This window comes from Nomascus leucogenys, chromosome 10 (genome assembly GCF_006542625.1).
Source record: "Nomascus leucogenys isolate Asia chromosome 10, Asia_NLE_v1, whole genome shotgun sequence".
NCBI lineage: Eukaryota > Metazoa > Chordata > Mammalia > Primates > Hylobatidae > Nomascus > Nomascus leucogenys.
In genome coordinates this window covers 1,166,326-1,190,095 of record NC_044390.1, presented here as the reverse complement: position 1 = coordinate 1,190,095, position 23,770 = coordinate 1,166,326, and the positions used below count along the sequence as shown (strand labels likewise).

The window sequence follows — 23,770 nt, the reverse complement described above, 5'->3', positions numbered from 1 at the left end:
ATATAGCTAGCAAATACATGCTTGGCAACAAAAAAAGTACTTCGCAATAGCATAAAAATATGAAATATTTAGAAATAAATTTAACAAAATATGTTCAAGAACTTTAAAACATTCCTGAGAGACATTAAAGAAGGCATAAATAAATGACACAAGAAGTTCCTGAATCTGAGACTTCATACTTTTTTTTTTTTTGAGACAGAGTCTTGCTGTCTCCCAGGCTGGAGTGCAGTGGGGCGATCTTGGCTCACTGCAGGCTCTGCCCCCCCGGGGTTCACGCCATTCTCCTGCCTCAGCCTCCCGAATAGCTGGGACTACAGGCGCCCGCCACCTCGCCCAGCTAATTTTTTGTATTTTTGGTAGAGACGGGGTTTCACTGTGTTAGCCAGGATGGTCTCGATCTCCTGACCTCGTGATCCGCCCACCTCGGCCTCCCAAAGTGCTGGGATTACAGGCGTGAGCCACTGCATCCCTGCTCTTTCTACCCAATAAATATGAAGGGCTGTGGAAGCTCAGGGCCCTTGCTCACTAGAAGCAAGAAGCCCCCTGACCCCTTCCTTAAAACAGATTTATTTTGCCTTTGTTTTCATTTCTGCATTCGTTCCCCTTTGTTCAGTCCCATAGTAACTGTGAAAGGAATATGGAGCCGAAATGGATGAAGGGGAGATATTGAGGGGGAGTTGGCTTATGGGTTTGCTGCCTACTGTTGTGCCTGTACACCAATGTTGGGTCCTTGAGGAAGGAAAGAGCACAAATGAGCATGGGGTGAAAGAGGAACGTAAATCCTTGGGCTCCCCTATTCTCTCATCACCTACATCCAGAATTCAGAGCCTTTTCTTATTATCATACATCAGGCATTAATATCGGGTGTCCCCTTGCCAAAGGAAATTTAGGAAGGTATACATGGCTCTGCCCAGTGAAACCTCTTTATTGTGGCCCTGAAGATCCTCTTCAAGTCCTTCAAAAGAAGGAAATATTGGAGTATCAGCTGTAGGAAACTGAAATCCAGGCCCATCTCCAATTACAACAGGCTCCAGATGAGTCCGAGAGTTCTCGACACTCATTTCTCCTCCATCTCCTACTCCATCATCTCCATCTCCATCTTCTCCATCAACTCCATCTCCATCATCATCTCCATCTCCAACATCATCTCTATCTCCATCATCTCCATCATCATCTCCATCTCCATCTCCATCATCTCCATCATCTGCATCTCCATCTCCATCATCATCTACCATCTCCAATCTCCATCTCCGAAGTTATGCCCACTTCCTCGAAGTTTGGAGCCACGGGAACTACACTGCCCAGAAGGCGCCGCGCCGTGAGCCGCGATGCTTGGCCAATGAAAAGAGGTCTGCCCGAGCGGGCGACGCGCAATGGGCGGGACTTCCGGCGTCTCCCTTCGGCGGCCACTTTCACTGCCCTAAAGAGAACTTAGCCTGCCGGAAGCTGGTTGTTCGCTGAGGCGACCAGCGCGGGAAAGCGCGGTGGCGACGCGCTGTGTTCTCGCCGCTCAGAGGCGGGTCTGAGGCTCGGTGGCGGCGCCCAGGGTGGCCTGGGCCCTCTCGGTCGTTGTCTCACCGCTAGCTCTACCCATAGGCCCCGATGGCGGCGGCCGCGCTGAGGGACCCAGCTCAGGTGAGCGCCGTGTCCTCCCGGCGTCTTCCGAATCCTAAAGCCCTGTGAGGGCCGCCTGCTCAGGTCCCCGGGTGCAGAACTGTGGGGTGTTCGTGGGCGGGGTCCCGTTTCTGACACGCAGTGTGATGGAGTGGGAATGGAGGGCAAGGGGCCCGGCTCGCAAAGATGTGAGGCGCACTCAGCGAGTCCCGAACCTGAGGCCTCCTGGTGTCTAGTGGGCAGCTTGGGAAGGGACGAGTTGCGTGTCGAGCGACAGCCCGAGCAGCTGCGCTTTCATCCTGAGGGGGCCACAGTGGCCGCGGAGGGCTGGAGACAGAAGAGTGACACGATCTGTTTCTCAAAGTTTGCCAAAGGCCCCTCAAGGCAAAACAGACTAGGGTGGGGGTGAGGCGGGTGAAGACAGACCTGTGAGTAGGTAAATTCAGTAGACTAGTGGAGAGTCTACTGGGACTGGGCCATAGAGGAGGGGAAGTGATCAGATCTTGGATGGATTTCAAAAACTGAACAGACGGGAATTCCTGTTGCATCAGATGTGACTGTGAAAGAAAGTAGGGAATGAAGAGCCATTCTGGATTTTTATTCGTATTTTTGTTTTTTTCCTGAATATCAGGAAGGATAGAGATGGGGAAGGCTGTGCAGGGAGTAGGTTTGGGGCATGGTGATCCTGAGATGTCCCAGAGTGGAGGTGTCATGTCCACATGAGCAGCGGGAAGGCCTGGGGCTCCTACTTAGGAGGGAGAATCTTAAGGTTTTCTTTCAGGTGGTCCCTGAGGTGAGGGAAGAGAGAGATGGGCCTGTAGGACGGGGCAGCCTCTACAGCCTGGAGTTTCGTGGTCTGAAGTGGTTTTGTCTGGTGCCTTCAGGAATGGAGGGTTATAGAGTATGAACACCCAGGACTGGATGGAGACTGCAGTGTTGGGTAGTACATAGGTTTGCCACTCCAGGCTCAGTAGTTCGTCATGTCCAGTCCATATGGAGAAAAGGAAAAGTCAGCCAGGCTGGTGGAGCAGCGCCTTTGGTGCCTAAGTTTCCCTAGCTATCAGCACAGGAGGGATGTTCAACTGCTCCAGTAGAAGGGCTCTCAGCAGGATGGTCTTCAGGGGAGTATATAGCAGGCAGGCAGGTTGCCAAAAGGAAACCCACATTTTCTTTCTTTTTCTTTCTTTTTTTTTTTTTGAGACAGAATTCTGCTCTTGTGATCTGCCCACCTCGGCCTCCCAAAGTGTTGGGATTACAGGCTGGAGCCACTGCGCCCAGGCAGAAACCCACATTTTGAAAACCTACCAGTTTATTTGCACTGAAAATGTTGACAGAAGCATTAATTATGTGCACAGTAAGAGTTGATACTTAGTCCTAGACACATAAGAATGAGTTTGATACAAACGATAGTCCTATTGAGTGAATACCATTATTATTGCCATGTTGCAGATGGCAACACCAAGGCACAGGGAAGTTGAGCGTTTTTCCAAGGGCGCACAACAGGTAAGAGGCATCACTAAGAGCCAAAGCCCAGATTGCAGATAGTCAGGCACACCTGACTCCAGGCTAGACTAGGGGGCTTGGATGATCCTTTGGCAACATCACTGTCTGGTTCTCATGGCCTTGATTTTCCATAGGTTCCTGTGACTGCGGAGTTGCTTACAGACCATGAGGAGGTCAGTGGAGGATGTCTCAGGCCCTCACCCTCCTCAACTCCTACCTACATGGTCTTCAGAATTATGGTGTCCTGGGACTCCTTGCTGGCTATTCTCCCTGCCCTTCCATTTGAGTTCCCTGCAAAATGGTCATACAGTCAGAGTTCTGAGTCCAGACTATATATTATTTTTATTTATTTATTTATTTATTTATTTTGAGATGGAGTCTCGCTCTGTCACCCAGGCTGGAGTGCAGTAGCGCGATCTCGGCTCACTGCAAGCTCCACCTCCCGGGTTCCCACCATTCTCCTGCCTCAGCCTCCCGAGTAGCTGGGACTACAGGTGCCTACCACCACGCCCGGCTCATTTTTTGTATTTTTAGTAGAGATGGGGTTTCACCATGTTAGCCAGGATGGTCTCGATCTGACCTTGTGATCCGCCTGCCTCGGCCTCCCAAACTTCTGGTTATTCATTTATTTATTTTTGAGACAGAATTTAGCTCTTGTTGCCCAGGCTAGAGTGCAATGGCACAATCTCGGCTCACTGCAACCTCCACCTCCCAGGTTCAAGCGATTCTCCTGTCTGAGCTTCCCAAGTAGCTGGGATTACAGGCACGTGCCATCATGCCCGGCTAATTTTGTATTTTTAGTAGAGACGGGGTTTCTCCATGTTGGTCAGGCAGGTCTCAAACTCCCAACCTCAGGTGATCCGCCCGCCTCTGCTTCCCAAAGTGCTGAGATTATAGGCATGAGCCACCACGCCCGGCCCAGATTATATGTTATATGGACAGGTTCTCATTTCTGGCAACCAGTGACAGGAGGTTTAGAAGGCATAGTGATCAACATTAGAAAATACATGGAGGTAAGTTTGAGCTGGGAATGCTTAGGCAACCTTAGATCTCCATTATGACTGGGGGAAGCATCAGCAGGTATAAGGCAGACCTGAAGTGGTTGGCTGAGGACTTGGGCCTCCATTCTTTGTATTTTTGTTTGTTTGTTTGTTTGTTCCTGAATATCGGGAAGGATAATGGAGAAGGCTACGCAGGGATTACGGCCCAATCTTAACAAGCTTTTTCTGCTATTGAGAACACCTGTAGGGTTAAAGGTAGAGGCTGGGAGTCCAGCAAAGAGGCTACTACAGTAGTCTGTGTGAGTGCTGGACCAGAGTGGTGGCTGTGGGCGTAGGAGATGTGGTTGAAGTCTGTGTTTTGTTTTGTTTTGTTTTGTTTTTTGTTTTTTTTGAGATGGAGTTTAGCTCTGTCGCCCAGGCTGGAGTGCAGTGGCACGATCTCGGCTCACTGCAAGCTCCTGGTTCATGCCATTTTCCTGCCTTAGCCTCCCGAGTAGCTGGGACTACAGGCGCCTGCCACCACGCCTGGCTAATTTTTTTGTATTTTTAATAGAGACGGGGTTTCACCATGTTAGCCAGGATGATCTCGATCTCCTGAACTCATGAACCGCCCGCCTCGGCCTCCCAAAGTGCTGGGGATTACAGACGTGAGCCACAGCGCCCAGCCAGAGTCTGTGTTTTTTAAGTAGATATGAGCAGATTTTCTAAAGTGTAGGGTGGGAGAAAGAGGTTAATGGTAAGAGTAATTTTCAGTGGGAATAATTAAGTTAGGTTTTGGCCACGTTGATATGAGATGTTCCAGAGACCCTTGAGTGGATTCATTGAGTGGGCACCTCCACAGAGAAGTCTGGAGTTCAGGTGAAGGGTTCAGATTGGAAACCCACACGATACAGTTGGTGTGTAGACCAAATGGAGCAGTGGAGCAGATTTAGGAGGGAGCATCTTGAGGTCCTATTGGTAATGCCATTAGGTAATAAGGGAGAATGTGTAGGGGCCAAGAACTGGGTCTCTTGCTTGGATACCTGGATGGGAGTGGTGGGCTTCACAATGACATGAGGGAGAATGGTGGCCATGGGAAAAGGGATGTAGGGGTGAGGAGGGTCTGACTAGTGGCCAAAGTTCCTGTGGGGATAGACATGAGATGGACATGAAGATGAAGCTATAATGAGGTAAGATGACAGAAGGGCAGGCACTGCTGCTTATTCATCCAACTGTGGGAATCACAAGGCTTTTGTTCTTACCTGGGACCCGAGGAGTTTCTCAGGCTGCTGGATTAGCTCAAGATCAAATGAGGTCATCTGGGAGAATTGCTGGGCCTGGTTTGGGAGACGTGGGCTTTTTTTTTTTTTTTTTTTTTTTAAGATGGAATTTTACTCTTGTTGCCTAGACTAGAGTGCAATGGCAAGATCTCGGCTCATGGCAACCTCTGCCTCCCGAGTTCAAGCTGTTCTCCTGCCTCAGCCTCCCGAGTAGCTGGGATTACAGGCATGCGCCACCATGCCCAGCTAATTTTGTATTTCTAGTAGAGACGGGGTTTCTCCATGTTGGTCAGGCTGGTCTTGAACTCCTGATCTCAGGTGATCCACCTGCCTTGGCCTCCAAAGGTGGCAGGATTACAGGCGTGAGCCACCATGCCTGGCCTGGCCTGCGATTCTAATAAGAGTCAGAGGAAGGCTGACATTGGGCAGAAACAGCTTTTCAACACAGAAATGGAAGAGCGCCAAAGGTGTCCAGATATGCGTGCAATTCCAAGTAGCTGAAGGTGAAGCAACAAAAAGAGCCCAGTAGAGAGGCCTTCAAAGTGGGGCTGAGGGTTGCCCCTGGTAGTCAGTGCCACTGGGAGTCTGGGATGGGATGGAGTTCTGATTGCATTTGGTGAGTGCTCTCTGGATGCCACGTGTAGGCTAGAACGTGGTGACGCTAGGGGAGGCACATAAGGTGGTGTAGGGGGCAGTGGTTGTGGTACAGAGTATGTGCACATTCTAGTGAGTGTAAACAGATGTCCCCAGGGACCTTGTATTGGGTGCTTCAGGGAGAACACTGACACAAATTTGATTGTATTTGGGAAACACAATCTGGGGGATCCAAGGTGAGTTGTCTGGCAAGAGAAGAGTAGGACTCTGCATACCATGCCCAGAGCTGAGATGGACTTTATCTGCCTACCTGCCTATTGTTGCTCAGTGGGAGCATGAGGAGAGAGTGGGCATCAGTGGCTCTGGGGCAGGGTCTGTCTTCTGAGATGGGGATTAAGGAAGAGGGTGAGCAAAGGTGGATGTTTAGGGGGATGCCTAAATTTCCCAATAAGGAGACCATGGATAAACTCAACTCTCTCCATCTTAGCAGGGCTATGTGACCTTTGAGGACGTGGCTGTCTACTTCTCCCAGGAGGAATGGAGATTGCTGGATGAGGCTCAGAAACTCCTCTATCGCAATGTGATGCTGGAGAACTTTTCGCTTCTGGCCTCTCTGGGTAAGGTTCTCACACCCCACCCCAGCATCCTGAGCTGGGCTCGGCTCTTCCTCCTTTTCCTAGGGAGATGTCTGTTCTTCCCGAAGCTGAATTGTGGGCACTCATTCCTTCTCCAGTATCCTGAAGTAGCTATTGTAATAGGCCCGGGCTGTGTATACTACCACCTTCTCTCCCCGAGCTGCCCCAGAGCTGTGCAGGAAAGGGTTTGGGGGTCAGGGGTCTTGCAGTCAGCTTGATGGATCTTACCCCTGGTGGCCTCTCTGTGGCTTGGTGACACTGTGCAGATCTGTGGTAGCTCTATTCCCCTACGTTCTGCCTGCCTCCTCTAGCCAACATACCTGGGTGTCTGTCTGTGCTAGCAATTGAGTCACCAATGTGATTGCTGTTTGACTGGGTTGTTCCTGTGAGACCCTCCTCCAAGGTTCTTTCTGTACTATTTTGTTTTCTTTCCTGTGGTCCATGATGGGATAAGTCATTCTGGCTCAGTGCTGCCACTCACCTGTTGCTTTCCTTAGGACTTGCATCTTCCAAGACCCATGAAATAACCCAGCTGGAGTCATGGGAGGAGCCCTTCATGCCTGCTTGGGAAGTTGTGACTTCAGCCACACCGAGAGGTACTTGGTGGGTGGAGCTCAGGGAGGTGTGAACTCGGGGACTGGTTCGTATCATACCAGGAGTCTTTCCAGTGGGCCCAGATATTTTGATACCAAGGCAAGGGGTCGTCGCTGATTTCTATCTTTTCTTACTCAGTCACCCATTTATATCTATTCTGATCATTAACCCGGGGCCATTCCACACCTCTCTGTCCTCCATGTTTCACCCAATCCTCAGCAGCACCTTTCAGCAGTGGCTTTCACTGAATGTGTGGTGAGGTGGGCGCTTATCCTTGCATAGTCCTTGGACACCAACTATTTCGTTCCAGTTGGTTTTTTTTTTTTTTTTTTTTTTTGACAGAGTCTCGCTCTGTCGCCTAGCCTGGAGGGCAGTGGCGTGATCTTGGCTCACTGCAAGCTCCGCCTATCAGGTTGATGCCATTCTCCTGCCTCAGCCTCCTGAGTAGCCGGGACTACAGGCGCCCACCACCGTGCCCAGCTAATTTTTTGTATTTTTAGTAGAGACTGGGTTTCACCATGTTAGCCTGAATGGTCTCGATCTCCTGACCTCGTGATTCACCCGCCTTGGCCTCCAAAAGTGCTGGGATTACAGGCATGAGCCACCACGCCCATCCTGCAGTTGGTTTTTTCTGGACCTGGACATAACCTTCTGTGCCGTGTTCCTGTGTCTCCAGCAGCCAAAACCCTGTGGAAAGCCATTTGCAGAGGATTGTGTTGGGGACTCTGCCTCTCCTCCTTGTGCTACACCACATCCTTGCATTCTTGGTGCTCATGAGGCCTCCCCAAATCTGTGAACTAGCCAGGTTCAGCACTGCACAGCAGGCCCTTCCCCACCAAGCGCTAGCCCCCTCATTCTGCAAGCAGTCCCAAACACTAATTACCAGGTGTGTCAGACACATGTGTGAGAGTGCTGCCTTCTCACACCAAAGACTACATTTACTTCATCAACATTTCTCTTCTTTCAGGTTGTTGGCATGGAGCCAAGGCTGAGGAGGCTCCTGAGCAGAGTGCTTCTGTAGAAGTGCTCGGTTCAAACGTTCAGCAACACCAGAAGCAGTACTGTGGAGAGAAACCCTTAAAAAGACAAGAGGGCAGGGTCCCAGTTTTGAGGAGTTGCAGAGTCCACCTATCAGAGAAGTCCTTGCAAAGCAGGGAAGTTGGGAAGGATCTCCCGACCAGCTCAGGTGTTCTCAAGCACCAGATGACGCACACGGGAGAGAAGTCACATAGGAGCTCCAAAAGTAGGGAGGCCTTTCATGCTGGAAAAAGGCATTACAAATGCAGTGAATGTGGGAAAGCCTTTGGTCAGAAATATTTACTTGTTCAGCACCAGAGACTACACACTGGGGAAAAGCCTTATGAATGCAGTGAATGTGGGAAGTTATTTAGCCATAAGTCCAACCTTTTTATACACCAAATAGTTCACACTGGAGAAAGGCCTTATGGGTGTAGCGATTGTGGAAAATCCTTTAGCCGTAATGCTGACCTCATTCAACACCAGAGAGTTCACACTGGAGAAAAGCCTTTTACATGCAGTGAATGTGGAAAAGCTTTCAGGCATAATTCCACACTTGTTCAGCATCACAGAATCCACACTGGAGTAAGGCCTTATGAGTGCAGTGAATGTGGAAAATTGTTTAGTTTCAACTCCAGCCTCATGAAACATCAGAGAGTTCACACTGGAGAAAGACCTTATAAGTGCACTGAATGTGGAAAATTCTATAGCCACAAGTCCAGCCTTATCAATCATTGGCGTGTTCACACTGGAGAAAGGCCTTATGAGTGCAGGGAATGTGGGAAATTTTTTAGCCAAAGCTCAAGCCTCATGCAACATCGAAAAGTTCACACTGGAGAAAAGCCTTTTAAGTGCAATGAATGTGGGAGATTCTTTAGTGAGAATTCCAGCCTTGTTAAACACCAGAGGGTTCACACTGGAGCAAAGCCTTATGAGTGCAGGGAATGTGGGAAATTTTTTCGCCACAGCTCCAGTCTTGTTAAACATCGAAGGATTCACACTGGAGAAATACAATGATTGTGGGAAATCCTTTAGCTGTCGTTTCAACCTCATTCAACACCAGAAAGTTAACACTGTAAAAAAGTCTTGAGGGTTACAAATGGAAATCCATTAGCTACACCTCCAAACTCATTCAACACTGGACAGTTCACAGAATGGACAATGTAGTGAATATGGTAAAAGGCCTCAGCCAAAGGCCTAACCCTATTCAACACCAGAAAGTTTAGACTGGAGAAAGGCCTTAGACTGTTGCTGAATCAATATGACCTGACTTAAAGCAGAAACAGCCGGGCGCGGTGGCTCACACCTGTTATTCCCAGCACTTTGGGAGGCTGAAGCGGGTGGATCACAAGGTCAGGACATCGAGACCATCCTGGTTAACACGATGAAACCACATCTCTACTAAAAATACAAAAAATTACTGGGCGTGGTGGCGGGTGCCTGTAGTCCCAGCTACTCAGGAGGCTGAGGCAGGAGAATGGCGTGAGCCTAGGAGGCAGAGTTTGCAATGAGCTGAGATCGTGCCACTGCACTCCAGCCTAGGTGACAGAGCGAGACTCTGTTAAAAAAAAAAAAAAAAAAATTAGCCCGGAGTGATGGCAGGCACCTGCAGTCCCAGCTACTTGGGAGGCTGAGGCAGGAGAATGGTGTGAACCCAGGAGGCGGAGCTTACAGTGAGCTGAGATCACACCAGTGCACTCCAGCTTGGGTGACAGAGTGAAACTCTGTCTCAAAAAAAAAAAAAAATCTTTCTTCTATTTATTTGCATTTATATAGAAAAAGCAGTAGACAGAATGGAAACAACCGAGTCAGGAGGAGACTCCAACACCGAAAAAAATTCATGAGTACCATATTTACATGTTTTAAAATCATATTTTGTCAGAATTATATTTTCACAACGATAGATATGGTAAAAATGATTTAGCATTTTCTCACAGTACCACAAAACATTTTAATTGAGCAAGAGATTCCTTTTTATGTGTGTTTTTTTTTTTTTTTGAGAAGGAGTTTTGCTTTTGTTGCCCAGGTTGGAGCACAATGCCCTTATCTCGGCTCACTGCAACCTCCACCTCACGGGTTCAGGCAATTCTCCTGCCTCAGCCTCCCAAGTAGCTGGGATTTTAGGCGCTTGCCACCATGACAGGCCAATTTTTTGTATTTTTAGTAAAGACAGGCTTTCACTATGTTGGCCAGGCTGGTCTTGAACTCTTGACGTCAGGTGATCCACCCACCTCGGGCCCCCAAAGTGTTGGGATTACAGACGTGAACCACCGCGCCTGGCAAAGTGAGAGAGCTCAAACCATAACTGAGACTTTGCTTATTCATATAACTTAATGGTTTATGTTACAAGATAAATAAAAATGATTAGTATTTGGTTAAAAAATTTTAGGCTGGGCGCGGCCTATTATCTAAGAAATTAGATATATATTTTGCATACAAATTCATTACTAGTTGTGTGATTTGTAGATACTTTATGCTAATCATTTGTAGCTCCTCTTTTTATTGTAACAAGATATTTTGAAGAGCATTGCATTGATTTAATTATGAGAAAATCTAATTTCTTAATTTTCCTGTTACAGTCTTGTTTGGTGTTTTTATCTAAGAAATATTTGCTTCACTATGATCACAAAGATTTTCCTCCATTATCTCCTAGAAGTTGTATGGTTTGGCAGGGCACAGTGGCTCATGCCTGTAATCCCAGCACTTTGGGAGGCCGAGGCGGGCGGACCACTAGGTTAGGAGATCGAGACCATCCTGGCTAACACGGTGAAACCCTGTCTCTACTGAAAATACAAAAAATTAGCCGGGTGTGGTGGCGGGCGCCTGTAGTCCCAGCTACTCGGGAGGCTGAGGCAGGAGAAGGGCATGAACCTAGGAGGCGGAGCTTGCAGTGAGCAGAAATTGTGCCACTGCACTCCAGCCTGGGCGAGAGAGCGAGACTCCGTCTCAAAAAAACAAAAACAAAAACAAAACAAAACAAATACAAAAAAAATTTAGCCAGGCATGGTGGCGGGCGCCTGTAGTCCCAGCTACTCAGGAGGCTGAGGCAGGAGAATGGCGTGAACCCAGGAGGCGGAGCTTGCAGTCAGCCAAGATCGAGCCACTGCACTCCAGCCTGGGCGACAGAGCAAGACTCCGTCTCAAAAAAAAAAAAAAAAAGTTGTATGGTTTTTGGCTTTACATTTATGTCTATGAATTATTTTGGGTTAATTTTTAGCATAGAACTTGCTGGAACATGGGTTAAATGGTCAGGAAAAATGGTAAATTAAGGATAAAAATGGCTGCATTTTTTGGAAAATAAAAGCAAATAGCAAGATGATAGTGTTATTCATAGAGACAAAAGTGACTCAGAGACTTGGTGATAAAAGCTGAGAAAACTGCTCATTTTGGAGCACATTTAAATATCTATCACAAAGGCAAATTGGAAGGTCAGGAAAAAAATTGGAAAAATGAATCTAGAACTCAGGGAATAGTAAGGATGGTAGGGAAGGTTTAAATTAGTAAATTGGAAGATTTCATAGAAAACTCATGAAGGTTAAGTGACCTGAGGATGCAGAAGTGACAACTGGGCTAAAGTGAAGAACAAATATGGAGAGAAGTGGCAGGCTTGCATGATACACATGCATTCATTAAAGCAAACACATCACAACCCAGTGAATATTCTCAATATCAGCATATATCTTAAACTAGCACCACAATCAATAATCAAAATCCCCTTCATCCACCAATGGGTTCTAACTCCTAGAATTTATGATTTCTAGAGCTCTGTATTCTAACATAGATTTTGCTCATCTTTGCATTTTGTACTCTTGCTTAATTCTCAGTGGCATATCTTCATTTGGAGAGATGTTTGTCTTTTAAGTCTAGCGGTGGCTTCTTGTCATCCTGGTCCTACTCCTCCTCTTCGTGTTCCTCTTCCTTCTTCTGTTCTTTCTCTTCCTGCTCCTCGTCCCTTTGCATCTTTATCTTTACCTTCATCTTCATATTCTTTTTCACCAGAAATACCTCAGGTTGATAGAGATGGTGGTATGTAGCTATATGTGCCACATGTGGCCTAGAGTGTAGGACTGATAAGAGGTGACTCATAACAATATGGATAGAGCATGTAATTCTGGGTTTAAAAAAAAAAAACCTCTGCATGACCTACACTTCAGGGGCCCTTAGAGCTTCCTCAGTAAATTTCTGTTCATTTGTGTCTCTTTGGGTTGGTCTCCTACCTGGGGATGTGACAACATGGATCACAGGCATTACAGTTTCATGGTACATTTCCATAGAAGAGGATGACAAAATAATTGCCTTTACATAGAAAATGAGTCATAGGTTTCTCTTTGGAATTCTTGTTTACCAACAGTTTCCCTAAATGCACCAAGATTCCCCCCTCACATATGTGGCACTAGGCTACATGGCCTTCCAGCTATGACAGGAAGCATTGAAGTTTCTGCTGTAAAGGAAAGAAGAGATTCGGGGCAGAAAGTGTCCTGACTCTGGGGCATTACTGAACTCCTCTGCTGAGGAAGGAATTTTGGGGCCAAACAGCGACAATAAGTCTATCAAGCATATAGCAAAAATATTCCTGATAGTGTCACATGAACCACAATATAGAGATATCTAAGGATAATTAATATCAGAGTCTGAAGTGAGATATTTATGGTGGGGCTAGAATATGTGAAAACAATGTTACAGGAATGGCAAGAACCAAATGAACAGAAATAATAGAGACTTAAATTATTTCAAGTCTTACTCTGAGTAATTACTCATGCATCACAACAAGAATGATTACTTCAAACTTTCTGATAACTAGATAAACACATGCAAAGAAGGAAGCAATATTTTCCATATTATGGGTTCTTTGGGTAGCTTTCTGAAATTCAGAACTAAATATTGTAAGCTAACTAAAAGAGATGGAATTTCTTCTAGAATATCAAACAATACTTCAAGAAAGTTGTTTAAAAATAGCAGAAAGGTCAATATAATAAGTCAATATCAGTATTCCACTAAATTATATTTAATGCAGATATTCATTTATATTTTAAACAGGCAATACGTAAAGTACCTACCTGATTATTCACTTTAAAGCTGGTGCAAATTAAGGTAACATGAAGGATAATAATGCTTTGCAGATTACTCTTTAAAAATAAATGAAAGAGATATTTAGAGAATATGTGAACTTTTAGAAAAACACAAATAAGAATAAATGTGACAAAGTTTGAATGAAGTAAGATTTATTCATTCATTTATTTGTTTATTTACTTTTGAGACGGAGTCTGGCTCTGTCACCCAGGCTGGAGTGCAGTGGTGTGATCTCTGCTCACTTCAAGCCCCGCCTCCTGGGTTCACGCCATTCTCCTGCCTCAGCCTCCTGAGTAGCTGGGACTACAGGCGCCTGCCACCACGCCTGGCTAAATTTTTTTTGTGTTTGTTTTGTATTGTTTTAGTTTTTGTTTTTGTTTTTTTGAGACGGAGTCTTGCTCTGTCGCCCAGGCTGGAGTGCAGTGGCGCGATCTCGGCTCACTGCAAGCTCCGCCTCCCGGGTTCACGCCATTCTCCTGCCTCAGCCTCTCCGAGTAGCTGGGACTACAGGCGCCCGCCACCACGCCCGGCTAATTTTTTGTATTTTTAGTAGAGACGGGGTTTCACCATGGTCTCGATCTCCTGACCTCGTGATCCGCCCGCCTCGGCCTCCCAAAGTGCTGGGATTACAAGCGTGAGCCACCGCGCCCGGCCTCATTTGATTTTTGAGATGGAGTCTCACTCTGCTGCTCAGGCGGAAGTGCAGTGGCACCGTCTCCGCTCACTAAAACTTCCACTTCCCAGGTCGAGGTGATTATCCTGCCTCACACTCCCCCTAGTAACTGGGATTACAGGTGCATGGCACCAAGCCCAGCTAATTTTTGTATTTTTAGTAGAGACAAGGTTTCACCATGTTGGCCAGGATGGTGTTGAGCTCCCAATCTCAAGTAATCTGCCAGTCTTGGCCTCCCAAAGTGCTGGGACTGAATTAAGTAAGATTTAAGGGCTCATAAATTTGCTATAGAAAGTAACACTATTGGCATTTCATAATACAGATTATAATTATAGAAGTTATATAGATAAATACAAGGAACTTGCATGATTCACCAGAAATTTTCACATATTAAATTATAAAATAAAAATGCTATAAGTAAACAAGAATATTATCAATGTACTAGCAGAAAATAGAACTTTCAACAAAGAGCTTTTTTTCTCTTTTGAATTTGGTCATTTGTGTAAAACAAACAGAAAAACATTTTGTAAATATTAGAAACTTAAAGCCAGCCATTAGAAAGTAATGCTTTTTCTTGAAAGATTAATTAATATTCAATCTATAAAATTTAAGGTATTATTAACTAAACTTTTAAATTAAATATTTTTAAAAATAATTTTTAATAAGGACAACTGATATTTTAACCCAGATTGAAGTAGCTCATGGATTTGTCAGTTTCTTTAAACAAATGCTCAGATTTCTAAGCATTTAAGTGTCCTAAGAGTGCACCTACAAACTTCATTTCTAGATTCATATTCTGCTACTCTACTATCTCTCTACATTTCAAACACATACGATTTCTTCAAACTCCTTAAGGCCGTATGGGATCATTCTAGGTGATTTTCCCTCTGTCAGAGAGAATTGGACCCAATTATGTTTCAAAATGTATATTTTTAAAAATTTTCCATGTATCTTCATAAAAGTGAGAGATTTCTCATAATTCTCTAAAGTTAAAATTTTACTTCTGTAACACTATTTCAAAATTTCCTGAACTTCTTTTCCGAAGACCCTAACATAATTAGATTGGATAATCTTTGTATAATTGAGATAGTCATTTTTAGTTCTATTATAAGGTCCACCATGTGGGCAGGAATATAACTGGTGTTATATGCCATTGCATCCAAAATTTCTACCATTTAATAGTTTGCTACATGTTAACAAATATGGAAATGAATGATTACATGCCATGAAGAAAACAGACTCATAGCACTGTAATCAGATTACAAAATCAACTTGTCCTGGTCCTACAGGCAAAGCAGAACCAAGAGACCCGGGTGTCACTGCTGATAAGCACAAAGGGGTTGAATGCTGTGAAACATGAGGCCACCAGAACAGAGATGTTCACCATCCAATGGCCTGGGTTTGCAGCTAAAGTCATGCTAAAGTTAACATGCTATAGATTGAACAAAAGGTGAACAAGGAGCAGACCAGGATTAGGATAGTGTATGTGGCTCTGGTCTCATGGGAAAGTCTGGAGAAGAGTCTATGACTGTGAATGTGTTGGACTCGCCGCTTCTGCCTGTGCAGGACAAAGACCATGGAGCCACTGGCCCAGACCATGAAAACCAAACTCACAAAGTCAGGGGAAAAATATGTGATTGCATAGAGTAAGCCAAATCTGTCTTGAATTGCACAGGAACAGACTCTGTAATTTATTTCTTCATTAAGGTTTTTCTTGTTCAATGGACCAGTCACTATTTTAAGAATACATGTGTTCATCAAGAGATGCAAAATCCAGCACAAGAAACAAGAGAAGCCAATGAACTTTGGGTATCTAATCTTGAGCTCCATCCACCTCCATATACTGGGGTTGAGGTTAATGGCTTGGAAGCCATTGAGGAGGCAGATACTGCTGAAGGAAACCCCTGTGTCTACTCTGTAATAATAAAAGAAAGTTTACATCCTGCATCATCCAGGAAACATTTTGACCCAAAGGCCTCCATTGTTTGAGGTATCCCTTTGTAGAAAAGGACCAAGCAGTTGGCTTAGGTTAGTTGGTTGAGAATCAGGTCTGTGGGTCTCAACTTCTGTCCAGTGAGAAAAGGGGAGCTGTAAAGACAAAGGAGTGAGGAATTTCCCAGGATCCCAATTCCAGTCTGAGCAAGGAGGATTTCAACTTTTCAAACTCAGTTGCCTCAGTATCTAGAATGTGTTGATTTCAGTTAAAGTCAGAAGAATAAGTAGGAAAAAAAACATAGATGTCTTACCATCACCATGAAGAGTACTTTTCTATGCTTATACTATTGCATATTCCCCACTTTAATTGAGCATTGACACTGTACGGTTATTTGCCCAAAGGCAGTTCCTGAAAAACTGCATTGCAAATAACTTCAGTGTCCACCTACAAGAGTCTGGGTGAATGAATGATAGCAAAACTGCATAACAGATCGCCATGACTTTGGAGATTAGTAAAGATCTCTGTATATCTGTCCCATCAGTATTGTTTCAGGATTTTTCCAACACCATTGAAAAATTAGGAAACACCTTGAACACAACACAAATTTTGTGATTGTTCCTGGTTGCTTTGTCTGCAGGAAAGATGAGATGAATGCAGAAAACTGTACCTAGCTAAAATAAGTTATGTAGGAATATAAAAACTCATACAAGGACACAATTTGAAAATCTGGTAATGTCAGTTCACCCTATGGTGTGAGCTAAACCCATCCATATTAGCGTTACACTTTCCATCTGATTTTATGTAATTCTCCTACCACCACTTCACAGTAACTCACAAGCTGCAGCCCTTGACTCCCACTTTCACAGGAAAAATTCAGGCTTTTTAAGTAAAGTGCCATATTTATCATATTTATTTATTAAATATTTTACATGTGTAACATTGTGTTGTCTTACTTAGTATACTTCTATATTTTATCTTTCACAGATGATATTTTGTGTTTCCATAAGCCCTGTGATTTTATTTTGTATTTTGCATAATTCCATGTTTTTCAGGAATGCATACATTGCATTATTGCAGAACTGACTTAATGGAGTTTTTCCAGGGTATATTTTGCATTGAAAAATTCACATTCCAAGATTGTATACATATTTTTTGAAGCAAGTAAAAACATATAAAAGGACAGAGTGCTAACAGAGAAAAGGGACAGAACTGATACTTTATACAATTTTCTTCTGTTATACCTTTGTCTTTTTATAAATTTAAATATTGGGTGTTTTGTTTTGTTTTGTGACGGAGTCTCGCTCTGTTGCTAGGCTGGAGTGCGGTGGCACAATCGCAGCTCACTGCAACCTTTGCCTCCCGGGTTCAAGTGATTCTCCTGCCTCAGCCTCCCAAGTAGTTGGGGCTACAGGTGCCCACCACCACGCCCAGCTAATTTTTTGTATCTTAGTGGAGATGGGGTTTCACCATGTTGGCCAAGATGGTCTCGATCTCCTAACGTCATGATCTGCCCACCTCGGCCACCCAAAGTGCTGGGATTACAGGTGTGAGCCACAGTGCTCGGCCAGTACATAATTTTTATACAATATTAAATCAAGGTGAAATTTGAAAAATCCATGCAATGAAAGGTGAAATGAACAAAAAAGCAAGCTTGATTGTGTGTCAGCATTATTGCCAATGCAGGCAAGATTTTTTTTTTTAAAAGCCTTCATGTGGTTTTAAAACTTAGACACATATGTGAACACACACACAACTAAATATAAGTAAAAGTGATGAAATCTGAATGAGAACATTGGAGAGGATCATTATCAATATCGTTGTTTTGATTTTATAATATAGTCTTGCAAATGTTATCCTGGAGAAACTAGATAATATAATGTATACACAGGATCTTTCAGTATTTTTTTTACAGCTGCATGTAAATCATCGATTATGTCTATATACATTTTCAACTAAAAATTATATGGGTATATACAAGGCAAAAATATACACAAAAACTTGTAAAAGTCACATCCATAATCATGTGTTGGCAAAATGTATTGCTATTGATACATTGAAAAAATAAGCCTCTTAAAATTTGGCAATATTACACTAAAATTAGGTAATTTTAAGGAAATATAGAAGCACAATGTAAAACTCTTTTTTTTTGAGACGGAGTCTCACTCTGTTGCCCAGGCTGGAGTGCAGTGGCACAATCTTGGCTCACTGCAAGCTCTGCCTCCCGGGTTCACGCCATTCTCCTGCCTCAGCGTCCCGAGTGGCTGGGACTACAGGCGCCCACCACCATGCCCAGCTAATTTTTTGTATTTTTAGTAGAGACAGGGTTTCACCATGTTAGCCAGGATGGTCTCGATCTCCTGACCTCGTGATCCGCCCGCCTCAGCCTCCCAAAGTGCTGGGATTACAGGCATGAGCCACCACGCCCGGCCCGTAAAACTCTTAAAATATGGGGATCATGGCTGGGCGCAGTGGCTCACGCCTGTAATCCCAGCATTTTGGGAGGCTGAGGTGGGCGGATCACCTGAGGTTGGGAGTTCGAGACCATCCTGACCAGCATGGAGAAATCCCGTCTCTACTAAAAATACAAAATTAGCTGGGCGTGGTGGCACATGCCTGTAATCCCAGCTACTAGGGAGGCTGAGGCAGGAGAATCGCTTGAACCTGGGAGGTGTAGGTTGCAGTGAGCCGAGATCATGCCATTGCATTCCAGCCTGGGCAACAAGGGCAAAACTCCATCTCAAAAAAAAAAAAAAAGTATCAGAAATAAATAATAGTGGAGACAAACGATTGTGATGCCCTACCTTGTTTTAACCTGATTGTCTCTCTTAGCTGAGAGAGCCGAACAAACTCCATTTCTGTTTCTTCGCTTGCAGCCCCCTTATCCCCCTCCCTTAAGGACATAACTAGTGCAGGCTGACTCCAAGCACATCCAGGAATGCACTTACTGATAAGACACTGAGGCAAGCTGTACTAGCAGCTCCTAGGAATGCCCTCAGCTAATGGTACCCAAAGCCCCTGCATTTATCACTTTGTGATAATTAAGCCCCTGCACCTGGAACTGTTTATTTTCCTGTAACTGTTTCTGTAACCATTTATCTTTTAACTTTTTGCCTGTTCTGCGTCTGTAAAAATTGCTTCAGCTAAACTCCCCCTCCCCTATTTACATCAAGGTATAAAAAGAAATCTCGCCCCTTCTTCGGGGCCAAGAGAATTTTGAGCTCTAGCTGTCTCTCGGTCGCTGACAATAAAAGGACTCCAGAATTAGTCTCAGAGTGTGGCGTTTCTCTATAACTTGCTCGGTTACAACACTATAGCCAAAGATTACGTTCATAAAGATATTTTTACAATATAGGTGTCTTATTTAATATGACTCCAATCTAAATGGTAATTTTTCTAACCTTTCTCAAGTAATTATAAAATGTCAAAATTATAAACAATTAAAAACTAAAGAGAAATGAAGACAATGGGTAGCAACAAAAGCTAATTGCTAAATATGGGGAAAAGAGGCCAGGCATGGTGGCTTATGCTTGTAATCCCAGCACTTTAAGGCAGGCGAATCACTTGAGGCCGGTTCGAGACCAGCCTGGCCAACATGGTGAAACTCCCTGTCTCTACTAAAAATACAAAAATTATCCGGGGGTGGTGGTGCATGCCTGTAGTCCCAGCTACTCGGGAGGCTGAGGCAGGAGAATCGCTTGAACCTGGGAGGTGGAGGTTGCAGTGAGCAGAGATTGCACCACTGTACTCCCGCCAGGGTGACTGAGTGAGACTCTGTCAAAAAAAAAAAAAAAAGAAAAGAAAAAGAAGATATAATGTTTTTGCAATCTCATTTCAGTTCCACTTATGATAATAGATACATTATGTAATTTAAGTCACTAACATTTGAGGGCAAAAAAACAGAATAAACACAAACGTGCGGGATAAGAGGATGCTGACCCCACTGTTAGTGATCACCTTGGTTGGAGACCAAGGTTTTATCATACAGATGAAGCCTGCAGGTAGCAAGTTTCAGAGAAATAGATTGTAAATATTTCTTATCAGACTTAAGGTCTATGCTGATGTTATTGCTGTAGGGGTAGAATGAGGCATGTCCAACCCTCTCTTCCGTCATGGCCTGAACTAGATTTTCAGGTTAACTCTATAATGCTGAGAGGAGGGGTCCATTCAGATAGTTGGGAGGCCTTTGAATTTCATTTTTGGTTATAGTTTCTACATTAAAAAAAGAAAAAAAAGGGCTGCGTCAATTCTCAATTGTCAACATTTTTAATGTATTGTATGCAATATATGTCAACTTTCGTGTTGAGAAATGAAGATCAAATCGTATTCTTTTATCATGTGTGTGTAATAGGCTTTGCTGACCCTAGTTTGATGGGTTTTTTCCTTTGTCCTCTCTCTCGGATTGAGTCCTCATGGCGCCGCGGACTGCGGCGTGGTAGGAACTACACCACCCAGAATACTGTGCGCCGAGCGTGCCGGGGCCTTGAACCAATCATTGCCCAGGAAAGGGGCACCTCCGTAAGTGCGCAATACGCCAGGATCCTCCGGCGTCGTTCCGGTGGTGGTCATTTTTGCTGCCTGCGAATGCGTCCGCCGGCTTGGCGTTTCCGGCTCGCTGGGTCCGGGCCAGGTAACTGGAGCCGGAAACTGGTGGAGGTGGTGTCCGCCTGCAGAGAAGCTTGCCTGGTCTCGGTCTGAGCGTCGCCCAGCGATTTGCCACCGCACGCACGCCGGATCCCGGGCTTTACCGCGCGCTTCTCCAGGCCCCGCCCCGTCCAAAGTCCCATGGCTGCGGCAGCGCTAGTGAATACGCCGCAGGTGAGAGCGGAGTCCTCGGATCCTCACCTGGGTCCTCAGGCACCGGTTTGGGGTCACCTGCGTGGGTCTCTGCAGTTCAGGCCCCTTCTCCGGGACAGCGAAGAGTTCTGGGTGGGGTCCTTAGAGCTGACGGGCGGTGAGGTGAAGAAGGGAGAGCGTTGCGTACCGTGGGGGCTGCACGCGCAGAGCCTGGGAGGTGCGCCGGAGTCGCGAGCATTCGGGAACTTGGGGGCGGACCCTTGTCTGCAGGGAGCAGAGAGAATGAGGAGAAGAAGGCACGGCTGCCATGGCAGCCTGAGCAGCCGGGCTTTTAATTCTGAGTCTTTGGGAGCCACGGAGGGTTGTGAACTAAAGGAGAACACGATCTGAGTGAGGGTCTGAAAAAATATTTCAAAGGCAATGAGGGGAGAAAACAGACTGTTACGGAGTGATGAGGGTGGACGCAGGGATACTGGTGAGGAGACTGCTGTAGTAGACTCCAGGAGGATTATGGTGGATTCTGGACCAGACGGGTTGCTGAAGGGACCTAAGTAATAAGAATCTTAAAGGTAAAGCCAGCAGGATTTTCTGCTGCATCATTTGTGCCTATGGGCAAAAGTGGGAATGAAGTATGATCCCAAGTTTTTCTTTTACCTGAACATCTGGAAGAGTTGACAAATCTGGTGAGGGAGCAGGTTTCAGGGAGATAGTAGGAGTTGAATTTTGGACGTGGTGTTTCTAAACTGCCACAGAGTGAAGTTGTTACATGGGCAGTTGGAATCATAAGTAGAAAATTCATGGGAGGAGACTGACTCAGTGACGTGTAAATGGTGGCAGGCTGGGGCCTAGACTCAGGCCAAGCCTTAAATTTAGACGGGAAATCTTAAGGTTTTACTTTGAGATGAAGAGAGGGAGGGCTGAGGCTGGAGGCTGGGAAAGCGTGAGTCGGCCTTGGCGAAGTTGCTTGCAGATAGGGGGGCCATGGGGTTCCAGGGGTACTTCCAAAGGGAATGTGTAAGGAATACACACTGCATAGGAGGGATTTGAGGGTGGGACACTGTGTAGAATCACCATTCAGAAGACTTGGCGAACTGTTCACTCTATGTGGAGCCAGAAAAAGGTCAGCCAGACTAGCGGAGCAGCCCAAGCCCAGCAAGAGCAGCTCTCCCAGGAAAATACAAGTTTAGACTGTATAGATTTAACAAATTAAATTTATGCAAGCAATTAGTTAACCGATTAAAATGTCACTATAACTCTGTGCTCTAATAAAAAATAAATGTTTGTTTTTTGTCATGCTTTCCTGGCACAGAATTCCTAAAATCGTTGTAATTTCCTCAGTGAAAAGTGTCTTGTGATAAGTCATGGACCGCATAACAACAATGTTGATCACATCAATGACGGTGGTCCCATAAGATTATGATACCATATTTTTATTGTACCTTTTCATTTTCTTTCTTTCTGATCAGGAGGCAAACTGCATTTTCTAAGTTTATAGATGTTTAAATGCACAAATAATTATCACTGTGTTACAGTTGCTGACAGTATAGTAACTTGCTGTACAGGTTTGTAGTCTAGGAGCAATAGGCTATACGTTGAACAATGAATGTCTGAACAGTAGTTCCCGCTTATCCTCAGAGGATACTTTTCAAGACCCCCAGTGGAGGCTTGAAACTGCAGATAGTACCCAACCTATGTATACCATGTTTCTTCCTAGACTACATGCCTATAATAAAATCCAGTTTATAAATTAGGCACTATAAGAGATGAACAGTAATAACTGGAAATAATATAGAACAATTATAATATACTTTATAAGTTAAAGTTATGTAACTGCAGTTGAGACAATAAAAAAGCAAAAGTTAAATTATAAAAAACGTTATGTGAATGTGGTATCTCTCTAAATAGCTTACTGTACTGTTCACCCTTCTTGTGATGAAGAAGGGACTAAACTCGATAGAGTGAGATTTCCTCACACTACTTAGAATGGTGCACTGTTGGCCGGCACGGTGGCTCATACCTGTAATCCCAGCACTTTGGGAGGCTGAGGCAGGCAGATCACAAGGTCAGGAGATCGAGACCATCCTGGCTAACATGGTGAAACCCCGTCTCTACTAAAAATACAAAAAAATTAGCCGGGCGTGGTAGTGGGCGCCTGTAGTCCCAGCTACTCAGGAGGCTGAGGCAGGAGAAAGGCGTGAACCCGGGAGGTGGAGCTTGCAGTGAGCTGAGATTGCACCACTACACTCCAGCCTGGGTGACAGAGCAAGGCTCCATCTCCAAAAATAAATAAATAAATAAATAAATAAAGGATGGTGCACTATTTAAAACATGAATTATTTCTGGAATTTTAATATTTAATATTAAAATTTTAATATTACTATTTTCAGACTGAAGTTGAAATTTAACACTTATAATTTTCACACTGAAGTTGAATGTGGGTAACTGAAACTGCAAATAGCAAAACAGCTGAAAAGGGAAGACTTTTCTATACTTGAGTTTTATGAGATGGCTTAGGGTGAGCAGACAGGGTAGAGTCTCTAGATAGCCTCAGAGTGGAGTCAGTCACCAGACAAATCAAGTGATTACAGAATTTGAACTTTAAGCCCCACCTGTGGCCTCCAGGGAGGGGAGCAGAGATCTGGAGATTAGGTTATATAAAATCTTCAACAATGAGTTCTAGAAGCTTCAAGGTTGTGAACACTTGGAATTGCTGGGAGAGTGACATAAGAGAGCATGGAAGTACTCTGCCTTATCCCCTCTCCCAGTACCTTGCCATATGCATCTCTTCCATTTGGCTGTTCCCGAGTTACATCCATTATCATAAACTGGTAAACATAAGTAAAGTATTTTCCTGAGTTCTGTAAGTGGTTCTAGCAAATTATTGAACGTAAGGAGAGAGGTCATGGCAGCCCCCAAATTTGTAGCCAAGTGGAGAAAATTACGGTGGTCTGGACATTGGCTTGCAATTGGCATATGAAGTGAGGGCAGTTTTGTATGACTGAGCCCTTAAACCTGTTGGTTTAGCTGCAACTCCAGGTAGTTAGTGTTAGAATAGGATTGAATTGTAGGACACCCAGTTG

The 23,770-nt window shown here is 44.8% G+C and overlaps 2 protein-coding genes across 3 annotated transcripts in view; both read left to right on the top strand.

Moving 5' to 3' along the window:
- Positions 1-1,411: 1,411 nt before the first annotated feature.
- Positions 1,412-9,567, top strand: LOC100596134 (zinc finger protein 773-like). The gene is given in 6 exon segments (XM_030819504.1): positions 1,412-1,635; positions 3,252-3,290; positions 6,462-6,588; positions 7,104-7,202; positions 8,168-9,221; positions 9,223-9,567. Coding segments are annotated over 6 exon segments (1,437 nt in total). The 5' UTR covers positions 1,412-1,602; the 3' UTR covers positions 9,308-9,567.
- A 10,857-nt stretch (positions 9,568-20,424) lies between these two features.
- ZNF549 (zinc finger protein 549) overlaps positions 20,425-23,770 on the top strand; it is a 29,774-nt gene continuing 26,428 nt past the window's right edge. For both annotated transcript variants that reach the window (XR_004031897.1, XM_030819502.1), the window contains exon 1: positions 20,425-20,711. Coding sequence is in view for 1 of the 2 variants with exons in the window: in XM_030819502.1 (XP_030675362.1) it covers positions 20,679-20,711 (33 nt within the window). In the remaining variant the exon portion in view is untranslated. The remainder of the gene's footprint in view (positions 20,712-23,770) is intronic.